This window comes from Typopeltis vanoorti, chromosome 13 (genome assembly GCF_054136105.1).
Source record: "Typopeltis vanoorti isolate ZY-2024b chromosome 13, IOZ_Tvanoo_1.0, whole genome shotgun sequence".
Lineage (NCBI taxonomy): Eukaryota > Metazoa > Arthropoda > Arachnida > Uropygi > Thelyphonidae > Typopeltis > Typopeltis vanoorti.
The window spans coordinates 8,602,279-8,620,225 of record NC_143561.1 but is presented as its reverse complement, the minus strand read 5'-3'; the positions used below and the strand labels follow the sequence as shown (position 1 = coordinate 8,620,225).

The following is a 17,947-nucleotide window of genomic DNA, read 5'->3' as shown; positions in this document are numbered from 1 at the left end:
AAGAAATAGTTGAGAAATCATGGGAATATAACAAAGATTTGTAACAAAAATGCTACAGTTATATGGTGTCAATAGGGCATTATATTAAGCAATACTTAGTCTTTATTTCAGCAGTTAGAATTGAAGGAATCAGCAGTTAGAATTGAAGGAAGTACAAGAAGATGGTTTTATGTTAAATCTGGTGTCAGACAATGATATACATTATCCCCTCTGTTATTTATTATCTATATGGATCACATTATGAAGGAAAGTGGTATTAAACCTAATATCAAAATTAGAGAGATGTTAATCTCAGCTCTTTGCTTTATGCAGATGATGCTATACTTCTAAATAAATCTGCTACAAGTCTGCAAGATTCTCTTACTAATTGAATAACTGTTGTAATAAATATGGTATGAAGGTCAGCAATAACAAGCAACAACAACAATATTCACAACTGTATTGTGAATAGAGAACCTATAGAACAAGTAAAACATTTCAGCTATTTAAACATGATTTTTAGTGAAGATTGTAAATTAAGTATGGAAATAGACAACAGAATCAACAAAGCTGGTATGGTAAGAAGTCAACTGAATAAATTTATATGGAATAAAAGAGAAATTAGTCAAACCACTAAATTAACTGTATACAAGGTGTTCAAACCAATTTTCACTTATGAATCTGAGAGCCGGGTTAGAGTAAAACACTTAGCTAAAGACTAGAAACCGCAGATATAAGAGTCCTGATAAAGATTAGAGGCTGGAACAGATGGCATCAGTGGCAATATCATATTGAAAATGAGGATATTAAGAAAGAACATGACATTGTTAGCATCCAGGAATATGTTAGCAGAGCTAATTTCAAGTTGTATGGTCACTTAAACAGAATGGGAGAGGAAAGATTAGCAACACAAATGTTTCTGCCAGGTTGGCAGAAAAAAAGACCCAGATGAAGACCAAGATATAGGTGAATTGATATAGTAAAAAGTTCCTTAGAAGACAGAAATATAAGATCTGATAATGTTGGAATCTTGGCAGGTAACAGATTGATTTGGAGGAAAATTGTACATAGGAAGTTAGTGGTGATGTAAGTTTTTCACGTTGTACTATCATATCCTGTACACCTCTTGAGGATACATGTCAGGAATTTGATGATGATGATGAAAGCAAGGCTGCTTTGGTGGCTATGAGCATAAGGTTGTCATTGTCCCATTATAGGAGATCAATTTTTTAAGACAAGGCACTAGTTGTAGATGACCTTGTAGCCTAGGATGTCAGAGTACTGCATGGTTTGTCAAATTAGTAAGATGACTGGAGAGTAATGTCATCTGCAAAGCTGTGGATTAGTAGTTTTTGTGAGCAGGTCATTTATGTATAGTAGAAAGAGAATAGGTGATTGGACATAGTCTTGAGATACTCCAGCATTGTTGGAAGCTCGAAGAGAGGGAGACATCTACCATGATTCACAGAGAATGACTAGAGAGAAAGCAGGCTACCTAATTACAGAGAGTGGCAGGGAGACCAAACGATGGCAGTTTGTTTAGCAGGCCTCGATGCCGCATATGGGTGAAAGCTTTGGAAATGTCAAGGGTGACAACACAATTTTCTCCAAACCTTTCCATGTTATGTGTCTAATGGTGAGTGATGTAAGCTACAAGGTTAGCTGTGGATCTTGAATGATGGAATCTGTACTGTTGGTCACTGATTAATTTATGGGCCTCTAAGTAGTGGAGGAGTTGGTTATTGATGATTTTTTCCATTATTTTGGAGAGGATAGAGGTGATGGCAATTGGTCGGTAGTTTGACGGCAGACTTCTGTCACTCTTTTTTGGAATCGGATAAATATGAGATTGCTTCCATACATTGGAATAAGCACCAGATATGTATAATAAATTATAGAGATAATGCAGGACGGATGTTAGCCCTGGAGCACAGTGTTTGAGAACAATTGGGGAGATACCATCAGAATGGTATCTGAGTAGTAGTAGTAGTTTTCTGATGACTTTTTGTTGAAAAACTATAGGAGGCATACAGTGCTTGGAGTACAGTATGGTAGGAGGTGATTTCCCATGTCCATTTATGCAGGAGTTTGAGGAAAAGAGTGATGCCCAGGAGGTCAGCTTTATCTTTGAGTGAACTAAAAGTGGTGCCATCAGGATGAGACAGAGGTGAAAGTGCAGGGGAGCAGAAGTTGCATCCAGTAGCCTTAGCAAATGACCAGAAGACACAGCTTCCATTTGAACAGGAGGAGAGTTTTCTGCTGGTTGCCTTTATGAAATTGGATTTGGATCTATTGATGGCTGATTTGCATATGTTGCATGCTTTGTTATAGGCAGAGTATGAACCCAGCGTTCTTCATTCGAGCTAAATGCAGTAAGCTGAAGTTTTTTCTTTGACTGCATTAACACATTTTCGTTGAACCAGGGCTTGGAAAGTGGATGTGGATTATAGGTTGAATGGGGGAAGGAAGGCCTTCATACAGGTGAAAATAATTTCTATGACTCGTTCACAGCAGGTATTGGGGTCAGGTGAGTGGAAGCAATAGTCAGACAAGGAAAGGAGTAGAAATTCTGAAGGTCATCCCAATTGGTTTCTTTGCAGTGCCAGAGGATGTGGGGTTGGGAGCGGTTGAAGGAGGGACATTCTGTGAGAGGTATGAGATTGTGGTCTGAGTTGCTGAGAGGAGAGGTGACCTCTTTGGGTGTATCTGGAAGGAGAACTGGTTAAAAAAGAGATCCAGAGTATTTGTAGAATGGAGTGGGTAGATGTACAATTTGTGTTAGGTAATTACTTATAGCGAAGACTTCTGCTCTTCATCCAGAAATCTGCCAGTACAGATTTCAGCATTAACAGCAATGGGATGTTTTGCATGGTGCAACATCAAGACCAATAGAGGTGTTAAAATATTCTGGGCAGACAAAGTGTCTTTGAGATGATTATCCTGGTGGACTAAGATATTTTGATGGTTGGATGTTATAGGAACGTTGAAAGTTGCAGAATGTTTCTCTTCAGTAGTCCGTCATGCTTGTTCCTGCTCAGTATAAACTTCAGCATTGGATGTTTTGCATGGCAGTGAACACAAAGATTCAGTAATAGTGGTAATAATTCCCTGGCAATCTGAACAGACAAAGTGTCCCTGAGATAATGGTCCTCGTTGAACCAAGCTATTTTGAAAAGTGGTTGTGATAGGAGGATTTAAAGTTGAAGTGTTCACAGGGTGATGGAATGTTTTGTTCACTGTTGCATACTCAAGCCTTATAGCAAGTGGGACAAATATTTCTTTTCAGGATTTCTTCTTTATCTGAGATATTTATGTTGGTTTTTGAAATAAACTATGTAGAGTTTTTAGTGCTTCTCTTATTGTATATTTCTCTAGTTTTTCACTTCCTGAATTCTCTGTTGCTACTAAATTTCAAAACATGTCTTATATGAAATATACAAATGTATTTCTCTCTGAATAGGTAAGTTAACATTTTTGGGTGTAATTGTCTAATCCCATTGTGTTTTATTCATGTGGTCTTTCATTGCTTCTTCTGGCTGAGCAAGTTAGCTTTCATAAACTGAGTTTCATTAAGATCACATGACTAATCTTTTTCCCAGGTCTGTTGCATATGTTATCAGTTTGCTTGTTTGTATAGGAAAAAAATTTAAGCTGCGTATGTGTGTAACTGTGCTACTCTAAGAACATTTAACCTAGTTTCGCCTGAAAAAAAGGATTAAATCTCTTTTCTGGCAAACCATTCCTAGTCAAATTGCTCAGCCAGGAAGGTTTGGGTTAGATCATTAATGATCTAATGAACATCGTGCATTCAAAAACAATCCTGACATATCAGCAGCTGCCTTGTTGTGGGTAACTAAGACTCAGTTAATCACAAATGTTGTATTCAATGAAAATATGGTGAAAATATATTTTAGGATATCTAAAGCATTATTTTATTTTGGCAGTATGAATATTAATCTGGTAATGATTAATAAGAGAATGTTTATTTATGGTTATAGGTTCTGATGCTGTTTCATTTTATAAGGAATTTTTTGGAAGAGAATCCTTTGTGTGTGTGCAGTGAAGAAATAGCTTCCATTAAGAAAGAATTAATAAGTGAAAAAGATGAACTGAAACTTAAACAGAAGACATCATCCATTAATTTAAAAATTACACAACATCAGTATCATTTAGTAGTAAAAATTACAGTTCCTGATAGATATCCTGAGGAACAGATACAGTAAGTAGTTTATTTATTGAATTTCATTATTATTTTGAATATTTTATGAATCATTCAATATATTTTATAATATATAAGCATATATGGAATGATTAAAATATATTATTAGAAACATATTGGAAATAGAAAGTCCTTAACATATGCACAGATTCTAGTTATGCAGATTTGTAGATACGTGGTTGTGGTGCTGCTATAATCTACTTTATCTTATTTTATGTCAACTGCGCCATTGGAAATATTCCACTTTACTTCACACTCTGTAGTTTAACAAATTTATTTGTTTTACGACTATACCAGTTCATCTACTTATTGGGTATGAGTTTGTAAGAAATATAAACAAAGATAAAGAAGATATTATTCCCTGCTAGCTCTTACCTTTAATAAGTAAAAAGAGATTGAAATTACCTTTACCTATTTATCCCAGCCGTGGCTTTAACTTATCATTTAGCATATCTTAAATACTTTCCCCGTTGTTGTTGTTGTCTTGTCCTTTGAAGAGTCTTAGATGTTTCCGTGTACTCCTTGAACTGCTTTGGCTATCGATGATTTTGTTTGTATAGAGCTGTTATTCAGGATTAGGATCTATTTCTTGCAAGGCTGCTTTAAATGCTGGACAGGTAAAGATCTGAGTGGGTGTCAGTTCAGTATTGGGGCAGTTGTTGCAGTTTCTATATGTTCTCGTATCATCTGTATTGATCTTCATTCCTCTATAATGTCCTGTTCGTGGTCTTGCTATCATGGTGGAGGTCTTTCTGTCAGCATCGATTTCGGGAATTTGATGTTGTATCACTGACTTCAGTGGAATTAGTTTAGCTTTTGCTAGTGCATTAGCATCAGCAAAAGTTATCACGTGAGTTTCTTGGTTGAGTTCTCTGGCCTCTTTTGCTAATTTCTCAGCTGCTTCATTGTAATCAATGCCTACATGAGCAGGAATCCATGTCAGATTATTAGTCAGATTTATACAGGTTCGTAATTTTGTCGAATCAGTGCATTGACAGATCAGTTTCATTGTATCATTCACAAGTCAATTTATTTAAGCCTAGAACTCTATATACACTGTTCAATTTATATATAAGCATTGATACAATGAAATTTCAAGTCTTTGATAATTACAAGTAATTCTACTTTAAATCTCCTATAATTCTATCTTATAATCTAAGCATAACTTCTGATATTCTTACTAGTTTTTCTTACCCATTAAACAATAAACTTGTCAAGAGTGTGCTTTATCAATAATGTATGTTTACAGCAATAAGCCTACTCTTAGGATAGGTACTTATTCATTTACATTGATAATATTTGCATTAGCACAATTGACTGCAGATCAAAACATAGTATGCGATTTGTCTGGAAGTACTTGCAAATTTCTTCTTGTACTCATGACGAGTTACTGTTATTATTATTATTATTATTATTTGATACCTCCAGGGAGTCCAAAGACTCAACGAGGGAGGGCACCTGCTCTACAACTGTCTCCACAACTCAATCCACTAACTGACCACAACTACACCAATGCCATCTACTGCCGACCACTACTAGTATTTCCAAAGACAATCACAAACATCCATGCCCATGCCGGTATTCAAACCCGCAGCCTTTTGGCTGGAGAGCAGATACATTAACCTCTCGGCCAGCCAGGCTGGCTGAGTGGTTAGATGAGCTGACAGTTTGGGATTTAGTCAAACCAAATTGTAATCTGTATTAGCCTAAACCAGTGTTTCTCAACCTTTTTTGGATCATGCCCCACCTCAACGTCTCAAAGATTTTGATGCCCCCACCCCTCTAGCATAACAGTCAGCCAAGTTCTGAAAAAGTATAATATAAATATGTACATGTACATTTTCCAATTGCCCCCCAAAATATTCAAATTGTCCCCCTGTGGGGCATATGCCCCACATTGAGAAACACTGGCCTAAACCAAAACATAATGATATGATGGTACAGCAAGTCGAAATGTTCATGCTGTCTGGAGTAGCACTTGGTTAAACAAGCCAGGTAAAAGACATTCAAGCCTGTATGTCTTTAAATCTATTTAAGCCAATCCTATTAAAACATGAACTGCTACCTAGCATCCTTTACAACCAGCTACAAATATGCCATACTTTCTGCTTCTCTTTTCATTTCATCTGCCTTTGTTTTTGGAACATTTAGAACATTTGGAACATTTAGAGGTCATAATTGTTCCCTAGCAGCTATAACCTCCAGCTTTTCAAGAAAACGTCCATACACTCCTTTCTCAACCCTTGCCTACATTCTGAATATTTCTAAACCTATAAGCAAATATTGATTTGCTTATAGGTTCTTCCACGTTTCCTGTATGCGATGTATAGGAGGGCGATCTGAAAAGTTCTTGGCTTTGATCATAGATGGCAGCATTATCGGCAAGATTTTTTTTTCTAAATTGGTACATGAAAATTTCATGAAAATCTCTGAACAGTGCTTGGATCATTTTAACAAGAATAAAACTGATTTTGTGCAATTTATTACTATGGATGAGACTTGGATTCACCATTACACACCAGAATCCAAACAGCAATCAATTATGAAATTGCTCATAATTTTTATGCAGCATGTAAATAAATGTAGATGAGCTGACAGTTTGGGATTTAGTCAAACCAAATTGTATTCTGTATTATCCTAAACCAAAACATAATGATATAGCAAGTCGAAATTGTGACAGAAGCCAATTGTTCAGCACCAATGAAGACAAAGTCGGTTCCATCAGCAGGAAGGGTCACGGCATTGGTGTTTTGGGGTGCTGCATTTTGTTTATTAATTATCTTGAAAAGGGTAAAACAATAACTGGGGAATGTTATTGTAATCTTTTAACCTGACTAGATGAAAAAATTCTTGAGAAAAGACCCGGTTTGCAGAAGAAAAATCATCTTTCATCAGGACAATGCCCTTGCCCACAAAGGTGTTTTGGCAAGGGGAAAATTAAGGGATCTGCACTATAAATTGTTGGAACATCCACCCTTTTCCCCAGATTTGGCTCCCTCTGACTTCTTGCTGGTCAGCATTTTTCTTCAAATCAAGAGGTGATTGCAGCTGTAGAGGGGTATTTTGCAGATCTTACTGAGAACCACTACAGGGATGGGATAATGGTGCTGGAGCATCGCTGGGATAAATGTATTAGTTTTAAGGGAGATTATATTGAAAAATAAGAATAATTTTGAAATTATAAATTCATTTTTTTCATTGTTAGGCTGAGAACTTTCAGGCCACCCTCGTATTTTGTGTGGAATTTATTTCGATATGAAAAAGAGGTCTTTGCACCTTTTTCACATTCAAGTTAAGGCAGTAACCAATCTTATTTACACCATTTCAGAGCATTTGTCATGTTTAAGAAAGATTAGTTATTGCATATGACATTTGTAAGGTGTTTGATAGAATTCTGAAATTGTTAGTCTTCAGAGTAAGTTCCCATTATGATTTGTTCATTGTTAATGACAGATCCTCTCCATAGTTTTACTACTTAACAGTACACAAACATTCAAAACTTCAGGGATATCTGCTACCATAAGTCTGTTAAATGCTGATCTGCTTGTCATCTTTTTTTTTTTTTTCCCATTACAAGTTAGATAACCTAATCATCTTCGTTAACTTTATTAGGATATCAGAGTCTTCTTTAAGATAATGCTCCTTCATTTGGGTTGTACACTTAAAACCTCTCTGAAAATCTTTAATTCTGCAGGTGGCTAATTACTGATCACTGTATGACTCAATGCCTTTGCTGTGGTAGTTCTTTTTGTTTGATCTGCGAATTCACTAATAGCTATTTCCATAGGTGGTATTCAGTGAATTATTATTATCCATATTTCTTCCTTTTTTTTTTGCCAAAATTTTTCAAGCATAAGAGACATGTTTCCCAGAACGTAAATTCCAGCTTCAAACTCACGCCATCTTTCCTTCTGCAATTCTCTTTACCTCTATAAACAACCAGCCTACAATCAGTATTTCCCAAAATTTGCAAACTACAGATTTTTGTTGCTCTTTTCCTCTCTTTCTGATCCCTAACTCACATATAGTTGTTTGTTCTACTACAGGTTTTATACTGTTTTGTATGAAAAATTTAACAAAAACTTATAGGTACAAAACTTATATATATATATATATATGTTACCGCTAAAGTGCAGAAATCAGTTATTCTGAGATTATCTAGGTATTGTGCAGATTAACTACGGTGATCCGTTAATGTGCGGAAAATTGTTTCATTTCTCAAATTACCTAGGTAATCTGCACATTACCTACTAGGCACTCGTTAAAGTGAAAATAAGATCTTTGCTGGAACAACAGCAACTTTTCTGTATGTTTAAATTAAGATAATGTTATTTATTTATTTTTTGATATCTAAAGAATCAAGTTAATACAATCAAACAATCAACAAATTAGTTGATAGAATCAATCATCAATCAATTAATATAATACAAGGAATCAAACGGTTTAAAATATTATTACAATTAAGAAAAAAACATATGATAAAATTATGTTTACTTATTAAAAAACCAAACTAAAAGTGGAGGGAGAGGGGGGAAGGAGTAGGGAAAGGAAATGAGAGAAACAAATTTTTGAACTTTACGATACGGAAGCCGTTAATGTGCACATTACCTAGGTAAAATGCGGAAAACTCTTGATTCCGCACGTTAACGGAGCAAATCAGTTAATCTGCAGATTAGCTAGGTAATGTGCACATTAACGGTTTTCGCACTTTAGCGGTAACATATATATACTTAGCATTTGCCACTTTACATATTAATTGCTATCTGGTTATAATCAATGTTCAAAACCATTGTGATAATATATTTAATATATATAAATCTCATATTTTCTTTACAGAGTGGAACACAAGGATTGTAATTTTCCAAAATTATTTCAACAATGGTATACAGCCCAGGCAATAGAGATTGCTCGTCAATGTGTTCAGAAACCACTGAAACCAAAACCAAAGTAAGCTGTTTTAAGTGTAACTGGATATGTGAAGTATGCTTTAGAGATTGACCTTAATTTTATTGTGGTTATAATGTTAATGATAGCACCTATAATGTTAACTTCATTGACTATTTAAAACGTTTTTGTGTCATAACACCATATTCCAACATTTAAATATTTATAAATTTCCATGCAGAAACATACAGATCACTAGATAAGTCCTATTTGATTATATTTTTGTTGATAGTACATCTTAAGATTGGACTGTTAATTTTACGTGATTATATTAAATTTTATATTAAAGTTTTGTTTCTGCGGCATTGTAAAATTTTATTACAGTTCCTAATTTTTATTCCACTTATCTTAACTTTGATTTAACTTTACTTTACTTGACTTTATCCTTAACAGTCGTAACTCCGAGTATATAATCCGTTGCTTGATCTAGTTACTTATTCTTAATCCTTACTCGTAGCCTTTTGACCCTCCCCCTTTCTCAAGGTTGCATCTATGCTATTCACGTCTCGTAATTTTATAACTTGGGAACTTGCCTCGCGTTAGAGCCAAATTCCTTTGTTATAACAGCAAGCGTATTTCTTCAATTTTGACTCCTGAAAATTTATTTTTTTATTTCGACTGCACCATCAGGAGTCTCAGATAAGATTTAAATACCCTTCCCAAAGAAAAAACACTTTGCTTAGCAAAGAAATACTTCTAGTTCTCAACATTCTATCAAGCAATGTAAAACTCAATTCTACAGTCGTGGTAAACTATCCCCTTAGATCATACAGGTTCGATTTTTATGAGCAGTGCATTGGTATGCAGGAATCAGGCAAATTATTTGACAAACAAAACAATTTATTCATTCTAATTGAAAGTACAAAAAAGTTAACGCTAAACATTCAAAAAAACTCTATCAGGCTCTATACTTTTTAGCAATAGTAGCTTAGATTCAAATTAATCAACCTAGCTTTACAATTTCTTCTTTAAACAATTTGACTAATGCACTGATTATTCCTATAAATTATTCATACTCTAAAACAGACTTGTGCATACTGTATCATATTTTAACTCAGACATTAAATCATATCACGCACTCTAAATCTTCACACATGCTAACTCTAATTTAACACACATAACTCAGCAGGCTATTTCACAAAATTTTACTCACGACCTAGAGTCCTTATTACTGTTCTTAACTCTAACAAAATTTCAATACAATAGCAATTTCTTCCACAAATCTCAATTCTAAAAATTTCCTATACAAGGCCTTACTTTTTAGTCATCTAGTCTGCAATATTAGATCCTTTAGATCGTTATCTTCATCTTTTATCTTCTGTTATAGCTCATTACCGGGCACCTTTTACGATATCGAAGATATTTCGTCAACAGAGACCTTTAGAAAACTTGGAGGCTGGAATTTCGGAACTGACCATCGTTATTGAATAATCGAGCCTTCTATCACTTCCGGACATCTGTTGGCAGGACGTGGATCTGCGACCTTGAATCAGCAAGACACAGTGGAATTCCTTGCATCTAGGACTGCAGTCGAGAGCCGGAACAGTGTCTGGGTAAAGGCGACGACAAAATCAAAAGTGCGCACCACAAGCCACCAACAAGAAAGAGCCTTCTCAACTACCTGTGGGAAAAAGGAGACTCGATCTATCGATCCTTCCTCTTTTTATTCTCTTCCTGCGACCTTGGAACTACCACCGATTCATTCCACGGGATTTTTCTTGGAAGGGCTTTCCCAGCCACCTTGATGTCGCTGCATTAAGGTGGGAAACCCCATGCATACTTGACGTTTGTGATAGTGATCGCCTTAGGTCATAAGTTAATCCGTCTGGAATATTTCTTTGTCTGGAACTTTCCTTTGTTACAATTACATTTACACTTAACTTTCTTTGTTCTCTACAGAAATTTGGTGGTCACAGTATTTAACAGTTTACTCTAAGTTATTTCCATACTACATAAACATAAAAAAATTGCTAATTAACCACAAGTATTTTGTATTGATGTTCGTTTTCTAGTAAAATCAGCAAATAAGGAATTTTTTATCAAAATTCCTTCTCTCTGCAAGATTTTACAGGACCAAGATATGAGCATACAGGGGAATTGAAATAGAAAATGATCAACAAATGAGTATCATATAGAAAAGAAAATTTATTACTTAAATTAAGGGGATATTAAATCCCACATAGTTTTAAAACCGAATAAGAAACTCAAAGATTGGAATCAGAGAGTTTCTTGCCGAATATAGTAAACTATAAAGTATCGGCGATCACTTAGCGTGAGCTAATGCAAGTGACCCTAGTACGTAGTACAATACCGGACGACTCGTTGCAAAGGTGGGGAAAGTTCAGATTGCTATTCTTAGGTATTTTCCATAATGTAAAAACAAGTGATCGCCGATACTTTATAGTTTACTATATTCGGCAAGAAACTCTCTGATTCCAATCTTTGAGTTTCTTATTCGGTTTTAAAACTATGTAGTATTTAATATCCCCTTAATTTCAGTAATGTTTTCATTGCCGAAATGAAGCTTATTAGCTCTTGATACTTAAGAAAATTTATTATTATTATTATTACTACGGGCGACTCCAAGGAGTCCTTAGACTCATCAAGGGAGGTCCTAAACATCATGTCCACACAACTATTCGACATATTCACAGTATCTATCATACCTTGCCTTGAACTCATTCACTGTCATAGCAACCACAACAGATTCTGGCAACTTATTCCACCCATTTATCACTCTAAAAGTAAAGAACCCAGCTTTAACACTCTTACTAACCACACTTCTGCCCGGCTTCCATAGATGTCCCCTAGTCCTCCCACCACCAGTCCTGATCTCAAAAATATCCTCTGATTTAATCCTATAGAAGCCCTTCAGCAATTTGAATGTCTCAATCATATCTCCTCTTTTCTGCCTATCAACCAATTTCTGCAACCCACAAAATTTTCAACCTGTTCTCATAAGTTTCATTCCATAGACCTGCTATCATCTTGGTCACTCGCCTCTGGATCCTCTCAACCTCCTCCCCATCAAGAAGAAACCTAGATGACTAAATCTGGGCACAGTAGTCGAGATGAGGTCTTATCAAGGCTCGGTACAGAGGAACAATAACTTGCTTATCTCTGCTCGTTAAAGTATTCTTCAGCAACCAAGTGATTTGATGAGCGGATTTAGCCACTTTTGCAATGTGCACCTAAACTTTATCTCCCTATCCACCAACACTCCCAAGTCCTTGGCCTCATCAATCTCCTGGAGTACAGTTCCATGTGGTATACTGCTGCTAATCTTTTCACCCCAAATTACCTAACCTTACATTTTGTCACATTAAATTGACATCCATTCTCCTTAGCCCAGACCTCCAATCTATCCAAATCATCCTGCAAGATTTTGACATCTTCTGCATTCACTATTGCCCTACCCAACTTTGCATCATCAGCGAACAAATGAACTGTTTCTCTTAGATCCTTCCCTATATCGTTAATGAACAAATTAACCACAGTGGTCCAAGAACAGAACCCTGCAGCACACCACTAGTCACAGGCCATCTGTTGGACTCTACTCCTGAATAAACTACTCTCTGATATCTCCCCATCAACCACCCACCTATCCATCTCACCAACCCTATATCCATTCCCATATGTTGCAGTTTACAGATTAGAATTCCATGAGGTATCCTGTCAAATGCCTTAGCCAGGTCCAGTAGTATCACTGTAAACCCATTACCCTTAACCAGTTCAGCCGTCACTGTGTTATACAACTTGAGCAAGTTACTGAGGCATGATCTACCCTTCACAAAGCCAGGCTGTCCCCCATACAGTATCTCATTTTCATCAATCCATTCCTGTATTTTTCCCTTGACTACTTTCTCCAAGACCTTGACAATGACTCCGGATATGCTGATCGGTCAGTAATTTGCAACAGTAGTCTTGGATCCTCCTTTATGCAGTGGAACCACTTTCCCCTCTTTCTACACCTTCGGGACTAAACCAGACCCGAGACTCAGATTAAAAAACATGGTCAAGGCACTGATTTTTATAGAATTCTATAGCCACTTCACGTAAGACCCGTGCCGGTATACCATCCATTCCCACAGATGTATTGACATGAAGGTTCTGTAATAGAACTATTCACATCCACTTCATTCACCACAATTCCCGTATAAACTAATGGTTCCTTCATTCTTTCAATGTCACCACCTGGATGATATACTCTTGCAAAGTGCTCACTCAGTAATTCCACTATATTGACTGATTCAGTAACCTCCTTGCCATCAGCATTTCTTAAAATCATTCTGCCATGTACAGTTTTTCTTTTACTTGCAGCATATTGAAAGAACTGTTTGGGATTCTCTTTAGCTTGCATAGCTAGTTTCCTTTCATAATCCGCTTTTGCTTTTCTTACCACACTCGTTACCCTTCTGGCCTGCGCTTTATACCATTCGTGTGCCTGCAGGTCACCTTTGTCTTTAAATCCCTCCACAGTTGTTTCTTTTTTTGCAGTTCAAACTTAATGGTGTTATTCATCCATTTATATATTAATATCCTATTTAGTTCAGGGTACTTTCCTGGAATGTGGAGTGCTAATGAAAACAGTTTGAAATGAAGTCATTATGAAATAATATTTTACCAGATAAGTGAAAATACAAATACAGTAGAACAATAATGAACTTTTATTGAGCAGTTTTTAATGAAAATCATAAAATCAGTAACCGTATAAGATCCACTGTCCAGTCCCACTATAAAAAAGACTGGACTTGAGGGTCTTCTGCCAGCCTTGGAAGACAGTCTTTTTGAGGTTACTCTCTCCAATCCATTGTTTAACACCAGTTTTCATAGGAACATAGAGAAAAATTGTAGTAACTCGAGGGGGGGGGGGAATGGGCATCTGTTAATTGGTTACATTATGCAAAAACTGACGCTGAGTGGTTATTGTATACAAATGAGTGATGCTATCAGCAGTATATGCAAATGAGCCATGGCATTGTGGAGTGATTTTTCCATTTAGTGTTTGGGGTGAGAACACGACATTTTGTGATAGCAGAATTCTTGGATATGGCTGCAGGACATCATTTAACCAATGAATTCAGGTTGCTAGCTATTATAAGACTTGAGGTTGACTGAAGTCAGGCAGAGGTAGCCAGATGGTTGCATGTGAGTTGTTATGTAGTTCATAGACTGTGGAACCAATTCCAACAGTCACAAACAGTATCCTGGAGATACAGTGTAGAAAGGTCACAGGTTCAACCACAGTGGATGACTGATATCTCTGATTATCTGCTTGCCAAAACATGAGTGCTACCTTGACCTCATGTCAGCTACAGGAGCATTAGTATCTGCTTCCACCGTGTGCAGAAGGCTTCACGAAGGTGATTGGGTGCCCTATTCCCATGCCACAGGAGAGAACATTTGAAATGGGCCAGGCTCCATGTCTGTATACCCAAGACTGCTGGAGGTCGTTGTTGACAGATGAGTCCTGATTTGCTCTACAAAGTCATACCCGGTATGTTCTAATTTGGAAAGAATCAGGGATGCACTATCATATCCCTTTAATATCTATTATATCTAATATCTAATATGGAAGTGAAACATAGACTTTGACTGAAAAATTGACCAAGTTGAGAACTACCCAGAGGAAAATGGAAAGATCACTGCTTGGTATTATCATATTATCAATATTATCATTCATAATAGAAAATGAAATACCTGGATCAGAGTTCAGACCAGAGTAAGTAACAGCCATTAAAAGATCCAAATTGCAATGGACAGGTCATATTGTAAGAAGTAGTTTTCAAAACATGGACAAAATTGATATCTGAATGATATCCCAATGGAAAGAGTGACAGGAGGACCAAAGAGAAAGTATTGGAAAGTTTAAAGGGATGACTGGAACTCAGTGACATAGAAAAGCACAAAATAATCTAATTAAATTTTATTTTATTTCAAATCACTTAATTTTAAATATGAGCTTTAATTGTTATCTTATTTTATTGTACCCCCTGCCCTCCCCCATCCTGCACATGGCTCAGCTCTGTAAATAGGATTAACATTCTTTGTTCTAGCTTCACCTTGTGATTATGCTGATCCACTGACCAGTTAGTTTCTGGTTGAAATATATATAGTAATAAAATTATTATATTCTTGTGAATACATCTGTTCTCATAAACAGAAAAGCACAAGATAAGACTGAATGGAGGACTTTTTTTATTTTTGGTGTGGGTGTGTGTGTATGTGTGTGTTTGGGAGGCTTCGTCCAGCAGTGGACAAAAAATAGCTGATGATCACTTCACAGTACAAGAACACCAGAAACAAAAAATGAGTACATGATGTTTCTGATTGAGTTGGAAATTATTATCTTATCCTTGCAATATATGTGCAGTTTTTGAATTGACAAGGAATTAATGTTTAATTCAACTTATGTTTACTTAGTTGAATAGAGAACCATTGTTCAGAAACACGTTTTGTGACTAAGCAACTAGTTTGTTCGAAATATGATAAGTTGCAGTTACAAGGGACTCGATAAACTACAGGTAGCAATAGTGGTTGTACTTTTAAAAAAAAAAAAAAAAAGTAGGAAGAAGTCAACTGAATAAATTTATATGGAATAAGAGAGAAATTAGTCAAAGCACTAAATTAGCTGTATACAAGACAGTGTTCAAACCAATTTTAACTTATGGATATGAGTCGGACAGCAGATATGAGAGTCCTTAGAAAGATTAGGGGCATCAATGGCAGTATCATATTAAAAACGAAGATATTAGGAAAGAACTTGACACTGTCAGCATCCAGGAATGTTAGCAGAGCTAATGTCAGGTGGTATGGTCACTTAAACAGAATGGGAGAGGAAAGATTAGCAAAACAAGTTGGCAGGAAAAAGGCCCAGAGGAAGACCAAGATATAGGTGGATTGATACAGTAAAAAGTGCCTTAGAAGACAGAAATATAAAACCTGATAATGTTGGAGTCTTGACAGGTAACAGACCAATTTGGAGGAAAATTGTAGATAGGTAGTTAGTAATGATGTAAATTTTTCATGTAATACTACATATCTTGTACACCCCTTGAAGATATATATCAGGAATTTTTGATGCTAATGATGATGATGTTAATTTGAATGTTTTCGATTACATTCGGATTGTAAAATTAGTATTGTCTTAATTGATAATATATAGCATTGTAAAATCTCTCGCGAAAAATTAAATGAATTAATTTTTCGAAGTCGATTTTACAGAGGTTTCCGAACATATAGAAATTAGAAATTGTAACGTAATAAAATGAATGTTATACTTCTGCTGTTAAAATGCATAATTTAATGTACATTGGATATATGTAAAATGGAAAGTAAGGAATTAACCCAGATTATAGCAATGATGAAATAAAAACAAAAGTTTGCAAGGTCTTGTGAATATATAAATGTGCACCCAAGAACAGAAGGAGCCAAAGTGATGTCATTGTGCTGGTAGATAATCCTGGAAACTGCAATGTGAAGAACAAAGGATTAGTAACAATATAAAAGGGGACTAAGATGATCTCTCTCGGCTCTTGGTTTTTGTCATCTCCAGATTTTGGTTCCAGTTATGTGACCCCAGGTGCAGGGAGGAAATGAGAGGCCGTATTTCGATGAATTTCCTGTGGACGTAACGATTATGCACAAAGCACATCAAAGTGTGCTTTACTCGTTCCACTCACTAACCACTCTCTATCCAAAGAACCTGCTCCTTATACTCCTGCTCACATCCTCCTTATACAACTTCCAGGAATGTCCCCTTGTTCTCCTTCCTCCTCCCATTCTGTGAAAAATTTCTTCCATATTAACCTGGTAGTAACCTTTTACTAACTTGAATGTCTCAGTCACAAAGCTAAATGTCTCCTATTCACAAAGCTTTCCAAACTGCATTCCCTTAATATATCGTCATATCCCACATCCCAAAGACTACTTATGACCTTAGTGTTTTCCTCTGTCTGTATCCTCATCACCATAAAAACCATGAGACCAAATCCATATGAGAGATCAAGGCCTTATATATAGTAAGGAGAAATTATGTGAAACTTTTGTTTCAGTGTGTGTGTGTGTGTGTGTGTATCATCATAATGCTAATTATGGGTATAGACCATATTGGTCTATTCCGGTCTCATTATCCATCTAATATCTTTTTTTGAGGTCTGCCCTGCCTTCTCTTTCCAATTGGATAATATGCAACAGAAATCTGTGCATATCTTGGAGGCCAGTGGGACCTGTATCGTATATTAAACTTGATAAGTACAGATACTACACTTTTGCTTCTTGACTTTTTTTGCTAAAATACAAGTGTAATATCTATTTTTATCAGATTAATATCTGATACAGGCCACAAGATGTTAAACTGATTTTTGGAAGGCAGTACAGTGCTTGGGGCCTGTTCCACCTATTTTGTGAGTTGCCATATTGTACAACCTCAATTCCCTTTGGTATATCACTTCTTGGCCTTATGTATGGTCAAGATGTAAAATGTATTATTTTATTGTGGATCAGTTAGAAAAGTTTGAAAAACATTGGCCTAGACCAGGGGTCTCAAACTCAAATGCAGCAAAGGCCAGTCAGTTAGATGTATATCAGATGTGGGCTGTATTCAATATTATTCTGTGAACCAAAACAGACTAAAAAAAGAAAGGCTTTAACATTGACCCTTTTGTTGCTGGGCCTTGACGACTTACGTAAACAGTTACACCACCATTTAAATTTTAAATTTATAACTATTTTTATTTTTAAATTTTAAAAATATGATAAGTTCAATTACATTTTATTCATACTTTAAGAAAATTATTTAAATAC

The 17,947-nt window shown here is 35.9% G+C and overlaps 1 protein-coding gene and 1 pseudogene across 1 annotated transcript in view; both read left to right on the top strand.

Annotated features, from left to right (window-relative positions):
* LOC150099921 (uncharacterized) overlaps positions 1–17,947 on the top strand; it is a 121,981-nt gene that overhangs the window by 52,369 nt on the left and 51,665 nt on the right. Inside the window, exons 4-5 of the mRNA XM_090402414.1 lie at positions 3,978–4,198; positions 9,035–9,145. Coding sequence (XP_090258540.1) covers positions 3,978–4,198; positions 9,035–9,145 — 332 coding nt within the window. The remainder of the gene's footprint in view (positions 1–3,977; positions 4,199–9,034; positions 9,146–17,947) is intronic.
* On the top strand, positions 17,412–17,584 carry LOC150099922 (U2 spliceosomal RNA; annotated as a pseudogene).